Raw genomic sequence first — 21,460 nt, forward strand, 5'->3', positions numbered from 1 at the left:
AGAAATAAACAAAGGACAACTATATATAAAGCTAGCAGTTACTGACTTATGCTAGCTCCATACTCCACATAAACTAATTGAAATTTAGGGGCCAGCTGAACTTGAGGACGCCACCGGGTGCGGGAATTTCTCGTTGCATTGAAGACCTGTTGCTGACCTTCTGCTGTTGTCTGCTCTATGGTCGGGTTGTTGTCTCTTTGGCACATTCCCCATTTCCATTCTCAATTTTAAAGATTATGTCTTCATCAAATGAATAACAAGCACAATCCCTTCCTGTTGTATTTATTGCTAATTTGTTCCTGAACATTCATTGAATATTTGTCACTGATAACCAAAAATCGATAATTCAAAATAGGTTGTTTACATACAAATTACAAAGAAATTATGATTCAACTGCTTCGGGCAAAGTAGCCCTTATAGATGGATTTTGATATGTTTAACTTCACTTTGGCCAAACACCTCTTCAATTGTTTCGGTTCTTATATATACTTGACTTTCAAATGATCAGTTTTCAGCGTTCCGTAGGTGACTTAAAATTCAGCGTTTTACATTGTACTTGTTTTTCAAGAGAAACATTGGTGTATGGCCAAAAATAGAAAAGTCCATCATGCAGCTGACAGCGTGGCACTCTCTTTACACGCCCCATTTTGACTGGACGTACCTGTATTCCTTTAATTTGCTCAAAGTTGATTGTCGTACGATAATTGAAAAAGGCACTATAAATAAGGCCGTTAGTTTTCTCGTTTGACTTGTTTTACATTGTCTTATCGATTCGGGGCCTTTTATAGCTGACTATGCGGTATGGGCTTTGCTCATTGTTGAAGGCCGTACGGTGACCTATAGTTGTTAGTGTCTGTGTCATTTTGGTCTTTTGTGATAGTTGTCTCATTGGCAATCATACCACATCTTCTTTTTTATATACTAATAACAAATACGGAACAATTATATCCCTCAATACAACAAAATCCCTGTTCCTTTTATTTGCTATTTAAAAACAGTGGTTCATTTAGGGCCCCTAATGGAGCTACGTATATGATAAATGTATATACTTTTTACAAGCATCAGTCCAAACGTTGTCTAAGGGAGCAACCCTTCAACTTCAAACGTGTGGATATGGATATTTGGTGGAAGTACAAAAAAAAAAAAAAAAAAAAAAAAAACGCGCTAAGCGCTAACAATTTTATTAGTTTTTTTTTTTTTATCGCTATTAATCAAATTATTTGGCTTTAAATTTAACACCATAAAGCATGGGGGAGAATCTGGTTTCAATTTTTTTTTTTTTTTTTTTTTTGTCCTCTGCTTGAACAGAACTTTTTTCCCCATCAAATTGGGGATCCGGATATTTTTATGTACCATTATTGAAGCCCCTCCTGGAAGTATCCAAGTACAAAACAGTGTCACCTTAGTGACAATATTTATATATCGGATTCCCAAAAATATTACCATTTATCGCTGATATCAAATTTTGAAAATAATTTTCAATTTTCGAAATGCCGACACCTACAAATGAATAGATGGGCGCTTAATGTACAGCGGCAACTAAAACATAAATATGAAGGCTGAAAATAATTGGCTTTTTTTTTTAACTTTATTTGAATCGAGCGTCACTGATTAGACAGTAGTCTTTTGTAGACGAAACGTGCGTCTGGCGCAAATAAAATTTACATCCTGGTATCTATATATGATGAGTATATGTAGATACCTTACTAACAGTATCATGGCTTCAAGCTACTAATATTTGTTCTTAGTCTCAATTTCAGCGTAAAATGTTTATGGTATACGTTTATATGTTATGAATGTGTTCAGCTTTTACAAAACCAGAACGATAACTAAGTTGAATGTTAACGTTTACTTTATTTTTTTCGCAGTTTTTAATCAAAAATTTAAAAAATCAAATTTTCAAAAAGTGAAATAATCAAAATTGCACGTTAGGTTTAGTATTTTTTTTGTTTGATCAAATTTCTAAACTATCAAATTTAGAAACGATATTTAGAATTTTAATATTCTAATTATTTGGTTAAAATTTCAAAATTTCAAAACTTTTACACAATTTGGAATTTTGATATTTTAAAACTTTGATCAAATTTCCAAAAATCTAAAATTTCAAAACTTTTTAAAACTTTGAATTGATAAGTGTTACACGGACCATTAAGGGGCTACAAAAATGACTTTAGACTTTAAAAAGAAATAACATCATATGCGAAAATAGTTCGTTTATAAATACAAAGCAGTATTTCGAAATACCACAATGACATATACATGTATATATATACTAAGACCACTGATCGATTTGGTATTGCGAAATACCCATAGCAACAGTACTCTAGTATATAAGTAATTTCCCGTTCAAATACCCAGCATTAAACTAAAACTAATGAATAAAACAAAATCTTATTTATATTCATTTTCTACAACTTCAAATGAGTGTATCAAAAGTTGAGTTCAAGAAAACAGATCGCTTCGATTTTACAGCGTCGGAGGGGAGTCCACCCCAGGGAGGGGGTTATAAGAGGGACCCGTCTTACATTGACAGTGGACCCCAAAGAAGAAATAGGAAGATCAGGAATTCTCCACCAAGGGATAATGTTGATGGAGAAGGTTATGGAAGAGGTTCACCAAATTACAACTCTACTGGTGAATATAGCGGAAAGAGGAGTCCAGTTTATACCTCGGAACAAAACGAGTAAGTGAATGTGATTTTGAAAACTAAAAATTAGAGAATTTGATTTTTATACTCTCGGTAGAAGTGATTTAGATATTTCTAAGGATGATTTTGAGGAGACTTGGAAACAGAAACTTCCGTTTTAAATTTACAGCTTAATTTGTGATGCAAATCGCGGAGAAAAGACGATTACGTGACTATAACATAAATAATATAAACGGGTTTAACTTGTTTGATTTATTATATAATGCAAAATGTGTGCTATCAATATATTAAGCTGCTCTGAATGAGTTAATTTTTTGGGAAAATATATTTTAGAAAAAAAAAAAAAATGGTGGGAAAATTCTAGCCCCGCCTACTTTTTATACGTCATGAAATAAACTTAAAAGGCAATCCTCATTAAAATAATGTATCATTGCGCGCTCCTACAAAATAGTTCCTGGGAGAAAAACATATTCCATTTGAATTTAATCAGAATAAAGAAAACAACTCGTTAATTATATATCACAATTGTTCGAATCAAGAAATCAACACTGATATTTGTTATTCTTACAATAAATTTCTTATTACATCAAAAGTGATTCACCCTACGTTCTTTCCTTTATTCGCGGTACTTTAGCGAGAACATGTCATTTAACCCAGAGGATGGAGAAGGGTGAGAGAAAAATCGTTATTTAAGAGAAAATTAAGCACGAAAATGAATTCTAGAGTGTCAATTGGTTGTGTTGTATTATTATGGAATGTTTGAATGGGCAGCATTCTGTTAATTCTTGTAAAAACATATTTTTGTGTTGTCGTTCAAGGAAGCCGGTGTCATGGCGGACATTCAGTGTGCACGTGTGATGGTTAGCTATCAGACATATGGGCTAATTCAAGAGATCGTTTAACATAACCATGTTGTGCGGTTCAGAAATCGATAATGTTCAATGAATGGTGCTCATTACATATTGCATATCGTAATTTTATAAGATGTGTCCATGGTATCCTCTGACAACTACGCATCTCGGCCATCTGTCAAGTTGTCTGGTAACAAAATAGCTGTAAGAAACCACCAATAAGTAATCGCATTTAGGTTTCTTATAAAAAATGTTTGGAATTTAAAAATGACAGTTTTTAGTGTTGAACATTTATTATATATTGTGTTGTATCTAAATTAAACGTCCACTATATACATGTTTTCTTTCTCTTAGTGGTAGGCCAAGGGGCAATTTTAGTAGTGAAGGATCCAAGAATGATGAATACAGTGCAGAAGCTGGTGGAATCATCCAGGTATGAAATGACAGGTTAATCTCTTATGATAGATTTGTTTTGGGGAAACGGGGATTAACAATCTCTGTAGACTTTAATACTACAGAAAAACTGTAAATTTAAAAAGAAGATGTGGTATGATTGCCAATGAGACAACTCTCTACAGGAGACCAAAATGACACAGAAATTAACAACTATAGGTCACTGTATGGCCTTCAACAATGGACAAAGCCCATTCTGAATAGTCGGCTATAAAAGGCTATAAAACAAGCTTTGTACTAAGAACAAGAATTATGACGCAGCATGCGTCTTTCTACAGACTACCAACTTGTAAACTAGCAAATAAACGTGCATTTAATTGTAGTCCTGATATGCATGTACATGTAGTTTTTGTTTCCATTGGACATTAAACACTAATCTATCATGGAATTGTGATATATCTGGAGCCATCTAACTCTATCAAAAATTTATACTTTAAAAACATTTACATTACAGAGTAACTGGGATGAGGTTGTCGACAACTTTGATGACATGAAATTGAGAGAAGAACTCCTTAGAGGAATCTATGCTTACGGTTTTGAAAAACCATCAGCCATTCAGCAACGTGCTATTATCCCATGTATAAAAGGTAAAAATTGTTACTAGTCTTTAAACCCAGGACAGTCTTTTTCTGTTGTTCTCTTTTCTGATGCATTAACCGGGTTCTTGCCAAGTCTGTAAAAAAAAAACCCACCCATATATTGTAGACACTTTGAAATTATCAACTATAGATAGATGTACAATGTAAGTTAAATTACATTTTATCTCTGTAGGTTGTTACATCATTTTGAAAGAGTCTTCCCTGGATACCATATATTTTTGAATGGGGCAAATGTTGAAGACGTGTCAAGGACACATCATTTTGTCTATGGTGTGTTCATAGTTCTTAGAATTTATCAGTATCTGCATTATCATATGATCTGAGTTTTGTTGTTAAAATCCGAAGGTGTAGGTGGAGATATATGTTACTTGTTGCAATTTTTTCTTTGTTATTAAATAAATACTGGACACTGGACTGAGCTTTTAGAATCTTGGGACCAATCTGTTTACAAAATTACAAAATGGCAATGTCCAGACCTATGTTAATTAAAGCACAATATTTGCTTTCATATAGTTTGTTCATGTCTAGTATTTATTGTATTCCTTTTTTGTAGATTTTCTGTAGCTTAAGAGTTAATACGAATAATGTTTATGATTTTTGTAGGACGTGATGTTATTGCCCAAGCCCAGTCTGGTACTGGTAAGACAGCAACATTCTCCATAGCCATTTTACAGCAAATAGATATTGCATTAAAAGAATGCCAGGCATTAGTCTTAGCCCCAACAAGAGAGTTGGCGATGCAAGTAAGTTGCTTTTATGAAATGGTTATAAAGAATCTAGTAAAACACATTTGTAGAATCAATTTATGTAAGTTTATATTAATAATATTTGTAATCTTGAATGACACCTGTTAAGAAGATATATATGCCCAAAATATATTTACACATGAATTGATGTTGGACAAATTTGTTAATATTAGCAACTATCCCACTTCAATGACATTAGTCAAACTGAGTCCTGTAGTCTCACAAATTGGGTTTAATTTTTTTGAAGCCTTGTTCATGTGTTTGAAAAGAAATGAATTTCATGGTGAAACTAATAAATCCTCAATATGTAAGGGACGACATCAAAAGTTCAATGAAGGATAAAAAACTTAATTCACATAGTTTTTTCACTGACCCCCACACCCCCCTCTTAACTTAATAATTTGGGAAAAATTGATTGACCAATAGGGATATATGTAAAATCGGTTTTAGATTAACAAAACTTGCAGCAATGTTGACCTCCCACCCCAAACTATTTGATTTAAGTTTTTTATCCTACATCGATCTTTTGATGTCGTCCCTAAGTACTGAGATGATCTGTCATGAAAAAATTCGGTCCTATTTAACAATTTTTGTATGTTTTCATTCTAACTGAACAACACTAACATATTTATCAGTTAATAAACAATGACATAAAAAGCAAAGGGATTTGTATATTTTTCGGGAAATTCTCTAATAATCCTTTATTTGTTGCAGATTCAAAAAGTTGTAATAGCATTAGGAGATTACATGGGAGCACAGTGCCATGCCTGTATTGGTGGCACTAATGTCAGAGAAGACATGCACAAATTAAGTACCGGCGTTCACATTGTGGTAGGAACTCCAGGACGTGTCTATGATATGATCAACAGAAGAGCTCTTAGTAAGTTAAATTGGATTTTTCATTAAAAACATATGCTTAGATGTAAAACATAGTCAACAAAAAAAGTTCATGACCACTTGAATTTGAAACAGTATTTTTAACGAAGTTGAGAACAAAACAACTAAGCACATAATTTTTGCAAGGTCTTGTGTTAACAAAAATCAAATTCCATTACAGTGTTCCAGCTTGAATCTCAGGGCAGAAGGGTGCTACTTGTCTAAAAGGGCACTTTAGCGCAATAACCCAAATTGTAAGGGCACTGTTTGGCAGTGTATTAATAACCTTGAATATATGTATTATATATTGCTAGGCTCAGCTGCAGAACATTACTTGTATTTTAACCTTATTCAGAAATTAATGTGTTCCAAGTGTTGGTTCCAGTAAGATTTTTTTATTATCAAATTATCATACCATGACACAAAGCATATCATTTTAATTGATGTAAATTTATGCAAACTGTGCATTTTGATCAGGAAAAAAATCCTTAGAAAAATCTTTTTTTTTATTTTATAATTTATATAACTTAATTATACAAGTCTATAAAAATAAACAAGTAGTTCTGAAAGATGGAGCTAAACAAAATTGAATTTGTTATGTAATTAAATTATTTACATTAAAACTACTTGTTTAGACATATAGCATTTGTGTTATTGAAAGTTACCTAACTTGTAAATTGTTACAAAAAAGTATTTAAGAAGTGCACACCAAAGTGCTCCTAAGTAGGGAGTTTTATAAATATAACAGGTGATACAAGAGATGATTATATTATAATGATGCAATAATACATTGCATATATTACAGAAGGTATAAACTCCATTATGGTTAAAAAATAAAAGCATTTGTTAAGTGCTCCTATGTAAGGAGGATTATAATACAAGAAATAAAACAGGAAGTGGTGCAATCTTGTTATGTTCAAATACAAATTTCTTTGGTTCTTCTTTTAATTTCATACTCGTGGTTATAAAAACAAAACGTTTTTACCAATCTACCAATTTACTCAAAACTTAGTCTGCCTTTTAAATTGTTTTAAATTTTCTTAAAAATATTTTTTTTTATGTGTACATATGCTATGATACGTAAACATTACAAATGGCTAACATGTCAGCATTTTCATTCTGTATTAAATATCTAGTATTTGTTCAATTATCTTAAATCCACTAATTAGCAGTGAACAATCATTAGCAGAGGTGATAAAACTGCCAAAGGCATTAGGTATTTAACTTAATCCTATTGTCAGTTAATTAGTGTTACACAATCACTCAGGTAACAATTTTACCGGAAACGCCAGAAGGCATGAAATTTGTAAAATGTATCTTTTGAAAAGGCAGAGGGGGGCATTCTTTGGCTTTGGAGGGCAGAAGGGCGGGGGTAAGGGCACCAAGGGCGGGGCGCCCTTCTATTTAGGGCAGGTGGGAACACTACATTAAAATGCAATATTTTAAATTAATTTTTATAAATAACACTTGGAGTATTTACTTTTTTGTTGAAAATTGTAAATTCGGAAATTATTTTGAGGTTTTATCTTTGTGAATAATGCGACTGGATGAGTATCTCGGTAATAACTTGCATCACATTTTCCTGCAATCACACTAATAAATGCATGCAACAAGTAAACATTTCATTAGAAACTCATTACAAATTTTGTCCCATTGAGAGATATTGTTCAACTCTTGAAAAAAATATAGATTTATGATGATTTCATATCCAAAAATATTCTAGATAAAATCTGTTGCATCCTTATCTATGGATAAAATATCTTTTTTTAGGATTGTTTTAGATTGACATGTACATTTATGATTTAGGAATGAATATGTTTTCTTATTGCAGATCCAAGATCCATCAAGTTATTTGTGTTAGATGAAGCTGATGAAATGTTGTCCAGAGGTTTTAAAGATCAGATCTACGACGTCTTCAGATTCATGCCAGAAGATACTCAAGTAATAATCATTACCTTAATGTTATTGAAGTACTGTGGATTCATTACTATTAGTTAAATACAAATTTTCATGGATTTCGTGAGTACATGTAAACCCCAAAATTAAATGTTCAATGAAAAAAAATAATTTTCTATAAAACCCCGAAATTAAATATCCATGAACATGTAAGTTATCCTTCATGTACGAAAATTGGTGTCCCCAAAAAAATAATTAATCTACAGTAACTTAATTTTACAAATAAACATCCTAAATGACTTGACAGTATTGTTGCTTGTCAAATTGAATTGAGACAAATCAGCAGTAAGCATGTTTAATTTGTTAAAGCAAATTGCCCAAATTATGATGATGATCGTGCTTACCTGTTACCTAGAAGCAGTGATTTTGCTAGGGCTCGTCACTTTCGTAATTTATGAAAGGGTTTTCACATTGACGCGTATTGCTAATCAATTTTCGTCACTTAAATTTTGTAAGTAAAAAAATTTTCGCATTAAAATACTATAAATCTACCTGTCTTTATTTTTGTGACAAGTCTATGACCCTCAGGTAATAAACATTTTCAACAGGTGAACATTACAAGTTGTGATTACAAATAATCGCTTATCGCCATAAGATGGGTCACTAATCCGTTAATTATTATTAAACCTCATAATTGACCATCATAATTAATTTTGCAGGAAAATCAGTCAGTTGGAATTTTAACAACCAGGAGTATAGTTTCGTCATTTGATCGGAATTGTTACTCTGCGGACAGTTCGCATTTGAATTTCAATATTTCTCAAACGATCACAATTTGAAGTTCTTTTGTTGTAGATTCGTCATTCGAACGCATTTTCCTCACAATTAATATAAATTGCCATCAAAAACTTTCGACAATTTCCATTTAAAATTTAGAACTTTATTCAAAATGTTGAGAGAGGTCTTCACGAGTAAACAGGTGCTTCCTGTACTGTGTGCTACGCATGCGTGAAAGTATTCCTATGACTATTTATAGACCCTGATTAAAAACGTAAAATACGAAATCTTTAAGAATAAACTTAGAGCCAAATATATATCTCTTAATAAAAGAAATTTAATCGAAAAATAATAATTTTCTGATGAATCCAGGCTCGTTTTGAATTTATCACCAACGTGTCACTTCCCGTTTTCGTTTCATTTTAAAACCGAAAGTAATAAACGTGATCTATTTTTGATTTGTTTACAACCTCCTTTCAGTCGTTAAACTTATTCAAGAAAAGATTTTATACAGTTCCAACTTAATAGAAATGATTATGCAGTGATAATCATTGCAGTTAATTTCTGCTGTGATTCCTTGTTTGACCTTGTTTAAAAAAAATGAATCCATCTTTTGTTGATCAGGAATGTCTTCTGGAATAAACTGAAGAGAAATTGTGAACTAAGTTTCCACATCCAGTGATTTTCCAACCCTCATTTTGGGGCCGAATTTCGGCCCCATTCCCAAAGAGAAGTATGCTCTTTTTTTCCCAATTTTCAGCTCTAAAATTCCCAATCGTAATTGGACATCGTAGCGAGATTTTGTTATTGTCGTATCTCCGTATCGTGTATTATTTTGTTGACAAATCTCTGAGCGTTCGGGGTATTTCGGGAGTTATCATTATCGTTTACTTAAGACGATGATTGGTTTGCAATCTTTTTTGGATTGCATTGCAATCTACGATATTCTGGTCACGTTTGCGCTTGAAACATCCGAATGAATAATTCAATGACAAAGCAAAAAAATGAGACATAATGTAAACAAAATGAACGTAGATCATGTCTCATAATTCCAAATATTACACAAAGAAGCTAAAGGCGGCGGACGGTAGTAAATGCCGGAAGCTGGAAGCTTTTGGATTCAAAAAGTCGTTTCTACTTCCTTCTGATGAAACAAGTGAAAGAAGGAAAAGACCGACTCTCAGATACAGAACTGGAACAACTAGTTGACATGTTTAAAAATAAACATGAAGGAAAACTTGGAATTTTAAATAAAACTAAAAAATAAATGCTTCAGATTTCAAATGTGTCTTTTTAGAATTTCTATAGATTCTCATCATTATAAATAGAATCAGAAGGGATAGGTTGAATTTTACCTTTCAAGAGTAAAGTTACAAAGCTTGAGTGCATGCAAATGTGTCCTCAGACACATTCAACTTTTATTTTTAATCCTTTTCCTTAAAAAGATAGCTTATTTTGTAGGCAATTCATGCAGTTAATCCTTCTCAGAATGCAGGATTTTGCACCTAATTTTCAAAATTTTCTTGGGGGGGGGGGGGGGCATGCCCCCAAACCCCCCTAGCGAGGCGCACATGTCTTACGCCGTGTGCCCGCCGTCATAAAGACCAATCATATTTTTCCCAAACCATAATTTTTTTCCCAATTGCATGGGCCCCAGGACCCTTCCCCTAAACACCAGGAAAATCACTGACATCTCTTGTCAGAATCTTTCATAATGAGGGTCAGTACAGTCAAATCATACAATACTGACTGCCAAACATGCCCAAGTCCTGTAAAATCTGACAAAGTCAAAGATGAAGGCAAGCTAGAAATATAAATCCTTTGATCCTTGCTGTTACTCAAAAAAAAGGTTGATTTTCATAGCGCACAAAAGTGACTAAAGCCCTCAAAATCCTAGCCTAAACCCTGCCTAGAGGCAACTTAAAAAAATAGAATGTTTTATGGATAGTCTTGTAGACCAACTTGATACAGTGTATTAGTGTTGAATGTCAAATGCAAAATAGTTTTGCTAATCCAGATTGATAAGGCCAAAATTAAAAATGTTTGTTTCCCCTCCCCCCACCCGGGTCAAAAAATTATTTTCCACAAAAAAATCGAAATTATTTTTTTCCTGAAAATAATTTGTTTCCACATTTTTGGAAAGTGCTTGAAAGCAGAAGGATTGATAATCTAAATAAATACACTCAAATTGAGCACAAACAACTGATAAGTGGCCTGGACTGGACAAGTCAAACCATTCATGTGACCATGCTATGACAATCACATCCAGTTAAAAAAAAAAAAAAAAAAAAAAAAAAAAAACCTGCCTTCCTGGTCTGTTTACAAAGGGTAGACCCGGGGGAGGGGAAACAGACATTCTTTTAAATGTGGCCTAATCAACTTCAAATATAGAATTTAAGTCACAGTGAACTTCAGGACTTGTACTGTGTGCAGCTTGTTTATACAGGTAGAACCTGTTTTATTTTTACATGATGTGCAGTTTATTTGAAAAGTTGGGGTTTCTAATTTTAGGTTATCCTGTTGTCTGCCACAATGCCCGTTGATGTGTTAGATGTTACACAAAAGTTCATGAGGGATCCTATAAGGATTTTGGTTAAGAAAGAAGAATTAACCCTGGAGGGTATCAGACAATTTTACATTCAAGTAGAAAGAGAGGCAAGTTTAAAATGTTCATTAACGTATATTGCTTAAAGGGAAACTTCGCAAAAAAATCAAAAATTGATATTATGTTCATTCTGTATAAAAATGCTCAAATTCATAGATATTAAAGTTTTATTCCGCTAGATAAGCGATCACCATCGATTTTAAATTTAGAGTATTAATTATCTGCGTTCCGCCATTTTGTCCTTCTTTCCCGATTAATGAAAAGATATGTCTATAAACCACAAAGAAACAAAACTACAGTAACCGATGTAGTCGTAATTGCGTGTCGATATCTTGTCAATCGTACGGTTGTTTTATCCGACTAACTAACCATGGTCTGTTGTTTTTAAACTTGATATTGGAATTAGGTGAAAAGTCAAAGTTGAAATCATAAATAAGTGTTCCGTGAAAATTGTTTTCGAAAATCTAATTTGTTCATAATTCTTTAAAGTAATAAACTGTTTTCAAATAAATTTTGATCTTCCCTCTTCTGATCACCAGCATGGCTAAAGGTATTACTTCCAAAGGTATTGTGAGGGGTGTGCGGTGACACGTCCAGGTATTCAAGCGATTTCCTGTCGGGCTTGCAAGTTCACGCATCGTTTCACTTCTGCAGGTATTGATCAGTGTACACGGCTAATAACATTTAACTTTCCATTTTGAACTATCAGATGTATAATATACAACTCTGTCTTACTTGTCATTACCAAACTCATACGCTTGTTTATAAATAACATTTCTGGTGTAAAGAATATTATTCATAAAAATATAAATAATACCCAAAAAATAAGATTTGATGAAATTAAAATCTATTTAAATATTTTTTCCAAGGGTGAATTTGGGAAAATGTAATATATACTCATTGTCAAAAGTGAAGGACAGATTGGAACATACCAGAAATATTGATTTAAAAAAATGTACGCACTTGCCGACGATTCGTTTATACGACTGGATAGAAAGTTACGGAACTATAGCGCAATTTAAAATATATACATGTATACATTGAACATAAGAAAAAAACATATATTTTGAATAAATAGGGGTAAAAGTGTTGTAAATAGACTAGTCCACGTATGCCAACAGTATGTAATCATCGAATGGCGATAGACTATTGTATACCAGAAGAAGAAGAGAACCAATTTGATTTAAATACAGGTCGATGTATAACTTTTGCTTTGGTTCATTGAAGTTGTGGACATAGTAAAATCACAGATTTATATTTCAATAAGATTGTTCTCGAACAAAGGAAGGAATTCCTTATCACAATTGTTATATATGCCACTGGACGAACACTAATTATCCCGAAGGGATGTGAATATTTTGCTGGGAAACTTTTGAGTATCAAAGTTTCAAATTAATTTCTGGATTTATTTTTTTTCTTGGTATTCAATAACAGAAAAAAGAATAAATAACTTGTCCGCTAAATAGGGGTAATCTTGTCAGATGAAAGACTTTTAGTTATATTTTAAAAAAAATAGGGAAATATGACATTAAATTGGTTCTGTCTTTTTTTTAAACATCGTTAAAAAGATGTGTGTCTAAGGTGAACGCCACAAGAACCCTGTAATACTAGTACGAGAGTATAGCATGTAAACATTCCTTCTCAATAATATGGTTGTATTGGAAATCTTTTCATACAGATTGACAACTCATTGTCCGATATGCCTGTAATATTTGCCACATGACGCCGATAGTTCTTTCTACCATCATCATCTTATTCTTTGATATTGCTGTCAACATCGATGGTTCACACCCAAACAAAAGGGGAGTAATGGGCCTTCAGAGCTTCTCCGTGTTATACACTTGTGAAATATATAGACGAAATTTCTGCATTGAAATGAATATACATCTCACAAACAGGATTTTCAAATAACGATTTTGAGTAATCACCTTACAAACCAATATAAACGTATGGCAAGATATAACCATGAAGGATTTTAGTTTTTGTCAGACTCAAGAACTCATCACTATCATAAACGTATACGTATATATGCATACAATTTCAAATATCAAGAACAAGCGGTCGATGTCGATAGTCCGTTTTCCAACTGTTCGAGTTAGACATGTCACTTGTTCATTCTTGAAAGCCTTCATATTCCCCGTCTAACGATGGGAACTGTTTCTGATTGTGTTGACTATAAATGCTTGTATGGTAATTCTGTTGTTTAGCTGTACAAGCGGTTGCCTTTCATCTCCTTTCCCAACAAACAAACGAACGAAACGCTACTAGTCTGCTTTCTCTGGAGCTCATCCTCAATGTCTCTTATACGTCAGGAAACTTGCATATATACTAATAATGATTGTTTCAAGAACAACGATGTATGGACGAACTATTCTAAATTCGTCAATATCAGTTATGCATGACTAAAATATAACTTTTATTACAACTACTGTATTACTTATTTGGATTAATGACGGCTATCATGTTCAACATTGCACAACTATTATCATAGAATTAAAAAAAAAATCCTCAAAAATCCTTAAAAAAAATTAATGCCTTAGCTTAGATAATTGGTATTTTTTCACAAAAAGTTCGTGTAAATGATTGTCAAATGAATTTAATTATGTAAGAATAAAATGTTAAAAAGAAACTAAAAAAAAATCATGTATGTTGTATTTTTTTGTCAATTAAAAACTTTAAAATTGCAATAGTTTTATTAGCATTTAAAGGGAAACTTCGCAAAAAAATGAAAATTTTATATTATGTTTATTTGATATAAATAATCATATATTCATTAAAATTATTGTTCAATTCTTCTAGATAAGTGATTAAAATAAAAATTAAAATCCCACTATCACTTCTCGACTTATCGCCATTTTGACGGCATCTCCGATACAAATTGTCACGTGATGAGTATATTTGAATAAAATATCTGAATACCACAAAGCCAAAAAACAAGCATGGCATATCGTATATTCAGTATCAAAATGACTTGTCAAGCGTACGGATGTTCAACTCGGAGTTCACATGGCATAAGCTTACACACTTTCCCAGATCCTGCAAAAAAGAAAGAGTTGTACCAGACGTGGATGATTAACCTTAACATAACACCAACCAACTCACAACAAGTTCAAGAAAGTGTGTGCAGACCATTTTGAAGCATCTTGTTTCGATGGAAATTTGATAGTAATTATGATTTTTTTCTCATGAACGTTTTGTATTGCTATTTCGTTCCAAGCCTGGTTGAAAGGAAATTGTCAGATTAATATAGTTCAGTATTTTCTGCATTCATGCATTAGTAACAGATTTTGTTGTTTACAAGTAGAAGTTTAGTACACGGATAAAAAGTCACAACCAAAAAAATTGTTGAATATATACAGGAAAAACATCTTCAAATATTATATTATTTATTACATTTATTACATTTTAAGTTTATGAACTTGTTTACAAGCCTTAAAAATAAAAAGATATTTGATTTCAATCATGCAAAGGATATATATTTCTAGGGACAATGAAGCCATTTAAGGTACCTTGCCACTTTGGCATTTTGATTTTATAACAATTATTTGATGTCATGGATATTTATTTAATAAATTCTGTTTAAAACTTGCTTTAAAAATAATATTTCAAGAACAAACCAAAAAAGAATTAATTAATTTACGTTTTCTCGTTTAAAGAAAAATAAATTCGAAACTGAATTATGACGTTTTGTTCTGTCTCTTTCTGTTGTAAATTCACAAGATCAATGAAGTATATATTTTTTAGGTGCAAAAAAACTTATGTATACATAAAAAATTACGTAAAACATTTAAAGGGTCATTTGTTTAATATAATAATGGTTTAAAAAAAAGACTTTATTTATTTACATGTAGTATAATTACAGATGCTGTTTACCCCCCCCCCCCCCCCCTCCTTTTCCATATTGTGCCATATAAAAGGTTGAAGAGGTGATATGTCTTCCCCGATTCGTGTGGAAACTTAATAGATCTTACCGCCCCTTTTTATGCTTTATAGCTGTCTACTAGGTCAACGCAGTTGCGTAGTCCTACAAGTTCAGGCTGAGCAGTTTCGGGATATAAAATGTCGACAGCTAGGCTAGCGAAGTTTGTAATGATTTATGGTCAATCGTAGTAGGAGTATTTTTTCTTCCTAAATTTATGATAACAAGATAAAATATAGAATACATCTAGTGGGGCGGACACTAATTTGGAAGTTGTAAAAGCATAAATATATTCTTAATGAGATTAAAAGGTATCTGTAGCGGCTTTAGACTTTTCGAAATGCTTGCCAAAAAAACAAACTTATATGTAATAAGATTTTATTCATTTCGGTAACTTTTAATATGAAAACCGACGATCTTTTGATTTATTGCCAGAGGTCATGTAATAGTGTCACATTCAGGTATTCTAGTGACTTCCTGCGGGCTAATAAACTGGTGACATTACGCAATTCAGGTACATGCATCGCTTCCAAGCTGTTTGACCCAGGTGTGCACAGGTTAAAGTGCCATCGAAAATGCTGTCAGGTGTATTATACATCCTGTTAACAATGTATGTCCATAACCTGATTGAAATACACAAAGCCGTCCAAACATGAAATTAAGAGTTTAAAATTTATATCTCCAGGCTGATTAATTCTGACATGTGCAAAGACAGAAATAATAAGACCGTAAATTATTAATTTTGACTTTTGTTTCAAAATTCATGTGTAGAAGATTATCTATATAGTACTGTACCATGTAAAATGATTTTTTTTTCTAATTTCAATTTTACTTTTCGGGGACGGATCCAGCCATATTAAAAAAACCTTAAAAAAGAGGGGTTCAAACTATATGTCCCACTTCAAATGCATTGATCTGCCAAAAAAAAACAAAAAACGGGGGTTCCAACACCCGGAACCATGCACTCCCCCTGGATCCGCCAATGCTTTTGTACACAATAGCTTACATAATGTTTTGTCAGCTTGTTTTATTTGCTTAGCAAATGTTTAATTTACGTTAGTTGTGATGAATAATTTAAGAAAGAAAAAACATACTGCATCATTTTACAACATCGTTTGGAGTAAATCCTAGAGAATTTAACCGAGAGATTTAGGATGACTATCTTTCATACTTTCTTGTCCTATTTCCGATATGAGCGGGCGCATTACGAAATATTTTGCCTATTAAAAAATTTGCGTTTACTTGTATTTAGAACGTGCGGTAATCGTTTGTCGTCCTGTACATGTACATTCAATTATTTAAAGGAGTTGTCATTTTTATCAATATAAGATTTTGAGAACACTATAACACTCCCGCGAAATCGCTGGCATTTCAAGCTTTTAAGCTGTTGTAGGATGATTTATTGTAAAAGATTTTATGTCTGGAGAAAAGGCATCAAAAGCCCTCTCCATTTTTGCCAAAGTCCGTTATTTGTTTCCTTTTCTGTTAAATTCCATTATTTCCGAGTATCTGACACTAGACCACAATTACTCTTCCCCTTTGCTACAATGCATTTCTTGGTAAAAGTCAAATTAAATTTTAAAAAATGCACCGCTTCGAACATGAAATAAATGTAACTGCTTATAGACCATTATTATTCTCATAAAATATGCTTCTAGGACAATCCATCAGTGCTGTTTCTTTTGTAGTAGCATGATACATTTCCAATATTAAGTTTCATGGTCTTGTTTGTAAAAAGGCAGAAGGTACCAAAACGGATAGTCATATTCAGTATTAAAAAACACACTGACAACGTCATAGCAAAAAATAACCAATAAACGATCAAAAGACAAACAAAGAGATAAAAAACACATCATAGAAAACTGGTTTAGGTTGCACAACAAGAACCCCACCAACATCTCGGAAGGATCTCGGGTCAAATCATATCAACGCTCCGTGGTACCTGTGGTATACCAAACCTTCATGTTAATTAAACAACATGCAATCTATTAAATGAGACCTCAAAGTGAAATAATTCATAAATAGGTTTATTAATACACAAATAATGAAATGAATCTGAAACATTCGGTGAAAAATTGTATTGGTAAATCGTTTAAATGATTTTAGAACTATTCAGTCTGAAGTGTCACTTTCACATTCTTTGAATCATTGTTATACCCCATCCAACGATGGAAACTCTTTTCTAATTATGTTTACTACACAAGCCGGTAGGATTATTCTGTGTTTCTTGCCAAGTGGTTGACCTTTCCTGACCCAGCACACAAACTGACGATAAGCCATAAACCTGCTTTGTCTGTTAGTAAGTACGTCTGGAGCTCTCCCTCCCTTCCAGTAAGACAAAGTTGACCTTTAAATTTTCTGTCAACATTTTTGATATTTTCGTTCAAATAGCTGAAGAATTAGTACGTGGTGAGAATTCAATTATTTTGATAAGGACATTACTTCCTGAATATTTAAAAAAAAAAAAAAAAAAAAAAGATCGCTTTGAACGACCCACTTATATAACTGAAATTGGTAATTACTATCTATTTCAAAAATTCAAGGTCACCGATTCTTATTTAGAATTTTTAATTCATTTACTCGTGTTTATATATATATAAGGACATTATTATTCATAAATTTATTCAATCAAATTAATTCAGTATTTCTTTTTTTTTTAACAAAAAATATTCAGCGTCAATAATATATTTAATTAAACTGAGCTCATGGAAAATATTCCCCCGTTTATCATTCATACGAAATGTTGTTCACACCTAGAAAAGTGAACCGTGACGGCTTAAATTCACTGAGTAAAGATCAAAAGATACAAAATGCTAATCTTTTAATTAACTTGAATTTAACCACGCATTCAACAGGTAGTCACTATGTGTCAAAGTACAATACACATTGTATTTGCGGGGCCGTATTTGCACACTACAAATGTACTAGCAGCACATATTTACTAGCCTGACGTAAAAGGTAAAAAGTACAAACATGCATTTTTAAAACACTACCAGTTATACATGTTAGTTCAAAATATCCGTCGGAGAAAAAAATCATGAAAAAATATTTTATATGATTTACTTGTATCACTATAATCATTTCAGAAAATATTAAAATATAAATCGTACATTCTACTTTCAAGCTGAGCGCTGTTCCATCTTAATTATTAGTTGGTTAATAGCTATACCAAACGTCGTCTATGCGCTTTAAATAGCGTTATAAGATGATTAACGATTAAGATTTAAAATGAGATTATTTCCACTCCCGGCATGCTTAAAGACTTAAACTACGTCACATAAGTCAGGAAGTTCGAAGAAATAAAATTAATAATTCTTAATTTTCTCCTTTATCGCTGTTCATATCCAGATAAAACTTGGTGAATATGTTTTTTTATGGTATTATGGACATAATTAGCTCATAAGTAAAAATTCGCGAATTATCCCTTTAAGAGAAGCAGAACAGGTAATATTTGATTATTGGTTACTTGATGTTAAGTGACTTGCATGTATTCTGAAAACCAATAGATAAAAAAAATTAACTGGATTGCAGCTTATAATTGGTCACTGAAATGTGTTTGCAAAGCTGGAATTACATCTTTTACAGAAACATTAAAAAACGAAGGTTGTTTCAGGTATAATTTTGTACGATTGAATTTGTACGGAGTTGATAAAATCGAATAGTATGTTTCCTGTTATATGCATGTGTATTGATATTTGATATTTGCATAAATGATATTTGCATTGACATTTTAAACATTTTTTTTTTTAAATTGAAGGAAAATTTATGGTGGATGAATTTTGTAGAAAAAAATCATTATTTAAACAATTTAATTACTTTGAAAAAAAGAAAATATCTTTCCTGATCAATCAATGTCTCACAGCTTGAAAGCTGTTATCACAATGTACATGAGAGCAGAGTCACCATGCTGGTCTTATTAATTGTCCATTATGTTATGAATTTGTGATTTCTTATTGTACATTTAACTATTGACCTTGCTCATTATGTTACTATTTTTTGTAGGAATGGAAATTAGATACCCTCTGTGATTTATACGAGACCCTGACCATTACACAGGCTGTTATTTTCTGTAATACTAGAAGGAAGGTGGATTGGCTTACAGACAAAATGTTGTCTAGAGATTTCACCGTCTCCGCTATGGTAAAAAAAATATAACTATTTATTCAAGCTATCTCTAACAAAATAAATTACAAAGTAAACATATTATCATGTCTATATATATTTTAGAAAATAAAATAATTGGAAGATGGAGGGAATACTGATTAATGGTACACTCAAATTGATTAATTTTAAATCACTCTTGCAGATGTTGAATTATTTTGAAAAGGAATAATTGTAGGTAACAACACTAATGCTTAATTTATTTTTAGCATGGTGACATGGACCAGAAAGAAAGAGATGTTATTATGAGGGAATTCCGTACTGGATCTAGTAGAGTCTTGATTACCACTGATCTCTTAGCTCGTGGTATTGATGTACAGCAGGTTTCACTCGTCATTAACTATGATCTCCCAGCTAACAGGGAAAATTACATTCATAGGTAAGTTTTGAAACAGTAGGAGGACAATCGTAGTCTGTTGCAGTCACTTCTCCATATTGTTGGATTTAAATGCCCATGCTGCTAGGCAAAGATTAAGTGTAAACCTTGATCGTCAGTCTTTTTGTCTGTCCCAAAAGCACTTTCACATATTATAGGGACATTCATGTCCTCCGATTATGAGATACATTATTTTTATGCCTAACCTACGATAGTAGAGGGGCATTATGTTTTCCGGTCTGTCTGTGTGTCCGTTCGTCCCTCTGTCCCGCTTCGTCAAAGATTTTGGTCAAGGTAGTTTTTGATGAAGTTGAAGTCCGATCAACTTGAAACATAGTACACATGTGCCCTATGATATGCTCTTTCTAATTTTAATGCCAAATTTAAAGGTTTTGACCCCAATTTCAGTGTCCATTGAATATGGAAAATGATAGTGCGAGTGGGGCATCGGTGTTCTATGGACACATTCTTGTTTTATTTATTTGATATAGTATTGTAAGCAGTTTTAATTGATTACAGTTTTGAATCATTTTCCAGGAATTAACATCCAACAGAACAACAGAAAGATCAGTCTGACAAATTAACTATATATGCATACCTGTGTAATTCCTCATGTTGTAAGGCTGAACTGAGGCAACTTTAAATTCTGTTGAGATTTGCTAGATTTGTTATAGTAGTCTTGAATCTTGACCTTATAATCAGTGATCCACAAATAGATATGATAGAGTGAAAACAACAATTACACTATTAGTATATATGTTAATTTTATCATCAATTGTTTTTCAGAATTGGCAGAGGTGGACGATTTGGTCGTAAAGGAGTAGCAATTAACTTTGTTACCCAGGAGGATATTCGTACTCTGAAAGACATTGAACAATTTTACAATACCCAAATTGAAGAAATGCCCATGGATGTAGCAGATCTAATTTAATTAATCAAATTTTGAATCGAAATTGTTGCCCGTACTTATAAAAAATAAAGAAATATTGTGTACTGGCGATCATTTTCATGCGTTGTTCATATTTTGCTGGCTACAATTTTCTCAGATATTGAGAATTTGTTGCATGAAAAGTTTTACCTTGGATAATTACCAAAATGAAATAAACGTTCTAGAAGTAATTTGAATTGCTAGGGACATAATTGCCCAAGACATTTTTGTGTATAGATTGTATTTTTGACTATCCTATATTGTAAAAAGTGCTGTGTATAAACTGTGCTATTTGTTTTTTTTTTTGCCTTTTATAAAATTGTTATTTATTTTTTTTTCTGAATAGCAGTATTTTGACTCTTCAGAGTTAGTAACATAATTAGAGTTAAATTTTGTTTTTCACAGTTTTAAAGGTGTCATGGCTACCTCATTGCACCAACCTTGTACAGAAATAATACCTTCAGCTTGTACGTTATGTTCATATCATCGGTACATGTTGTATAAGGATCAAGATTGTATTGGTCAGGGATGGGTTAAAGTGAATAAGTTATTAAAGAAAAAATGGGTTCATGGCTATGTGACAGTGAAAAGAAGCAATAGATGTAATAAAAAAAGATACAATTTTA

The 21,460-nt window shown here is 32.3% G+C and overlaps 1 protein-coding gene across 2 annotated transcripts; it reads left to right on the plus strand.

Annotated features, from left to right (window-relative positions):
- Positions 1 to 2,364: 2,364 nt before the first annotated feature.
- On the plus strand, positions 2,365 to 21,460 carry LOC143068441 (eukaryotic initiation factor 4A-I-like). Of its 2 annotated transcripts, none has more exons than XM_076242508.1 (10): positions 2,365 to 2,683; positions 3,853 to 3,931; positions 4,406 to 4,538; positions 5,154 to 5,293; positions 6,011 to 6,176; positions 8,004 to 8,113; positions 11,357 to 11,500; positions 19,372 to 19,509; positions 19,740 to 19,909; positions 20,693 to 21,460. In XM_076242508.1, exons 1-10 carry the CDS (start codon positions 2,421 to 2,423, stop codon positions 20,835 to 20,837), a joined length of 1,488 nt encoding a protein of 495 aa, XP_076098623.1. In that variant the 5' UTR covers positions 2,365 to 2,420; the 3' UTR covers positions 20,838 to 21,460. The 2 variants fall into 2 exon arrangements, with proteins under 2 accessions (XP_076098623.1, XP_076098624.1); XM_076242509.1 differs by lacking the exon at positions 2,365 to 2,683 and adding an exon at positions 3,172 to 3,317.

The sequence above is a fragment of the Mytilus galloprovincialis genome, chromosome 3 (genome assembly GCF_965363235.1).
Source record: "Mytilus galloprovincialis chromosome 3, xbMytGall1.hap1.1, whole genome shotgun sequence".
Lineage (NCBI taxonomy): Eukaryota > Metazoa > Mollusca > Bivalvia > Mytilida > Mytilidae > Mytilus > Mytilus galloprovincialis.

What these genes read in the sequence shown, in the direction of transcription:
- LOC143068441 (XM_076242508.1), top strand. Translation starts at nt 2,421, where the DNA reads ATGAGTGTATCAAAAGTTGAGTTCAAGAAAACAGATCGCTTCGATTTT. An exon ending in AAGCTGGTGGAATCATCCAG is followed by an intron (nt 3,932 to 4,405) that starts GTATGAAATGAC and finishes TTTACATTACAG; the next exon opens with AGTAACTGGGATGAGGTTGT. An exon ending in ATTTCACCGTCTCCGCTATG is followed by an intron (nt 19,510 to 19,739) that starts GTAAAAAAAATA and finishes ATTTATTTTTAG; the next exon opens with CATGGTGACATGGACCAGAA.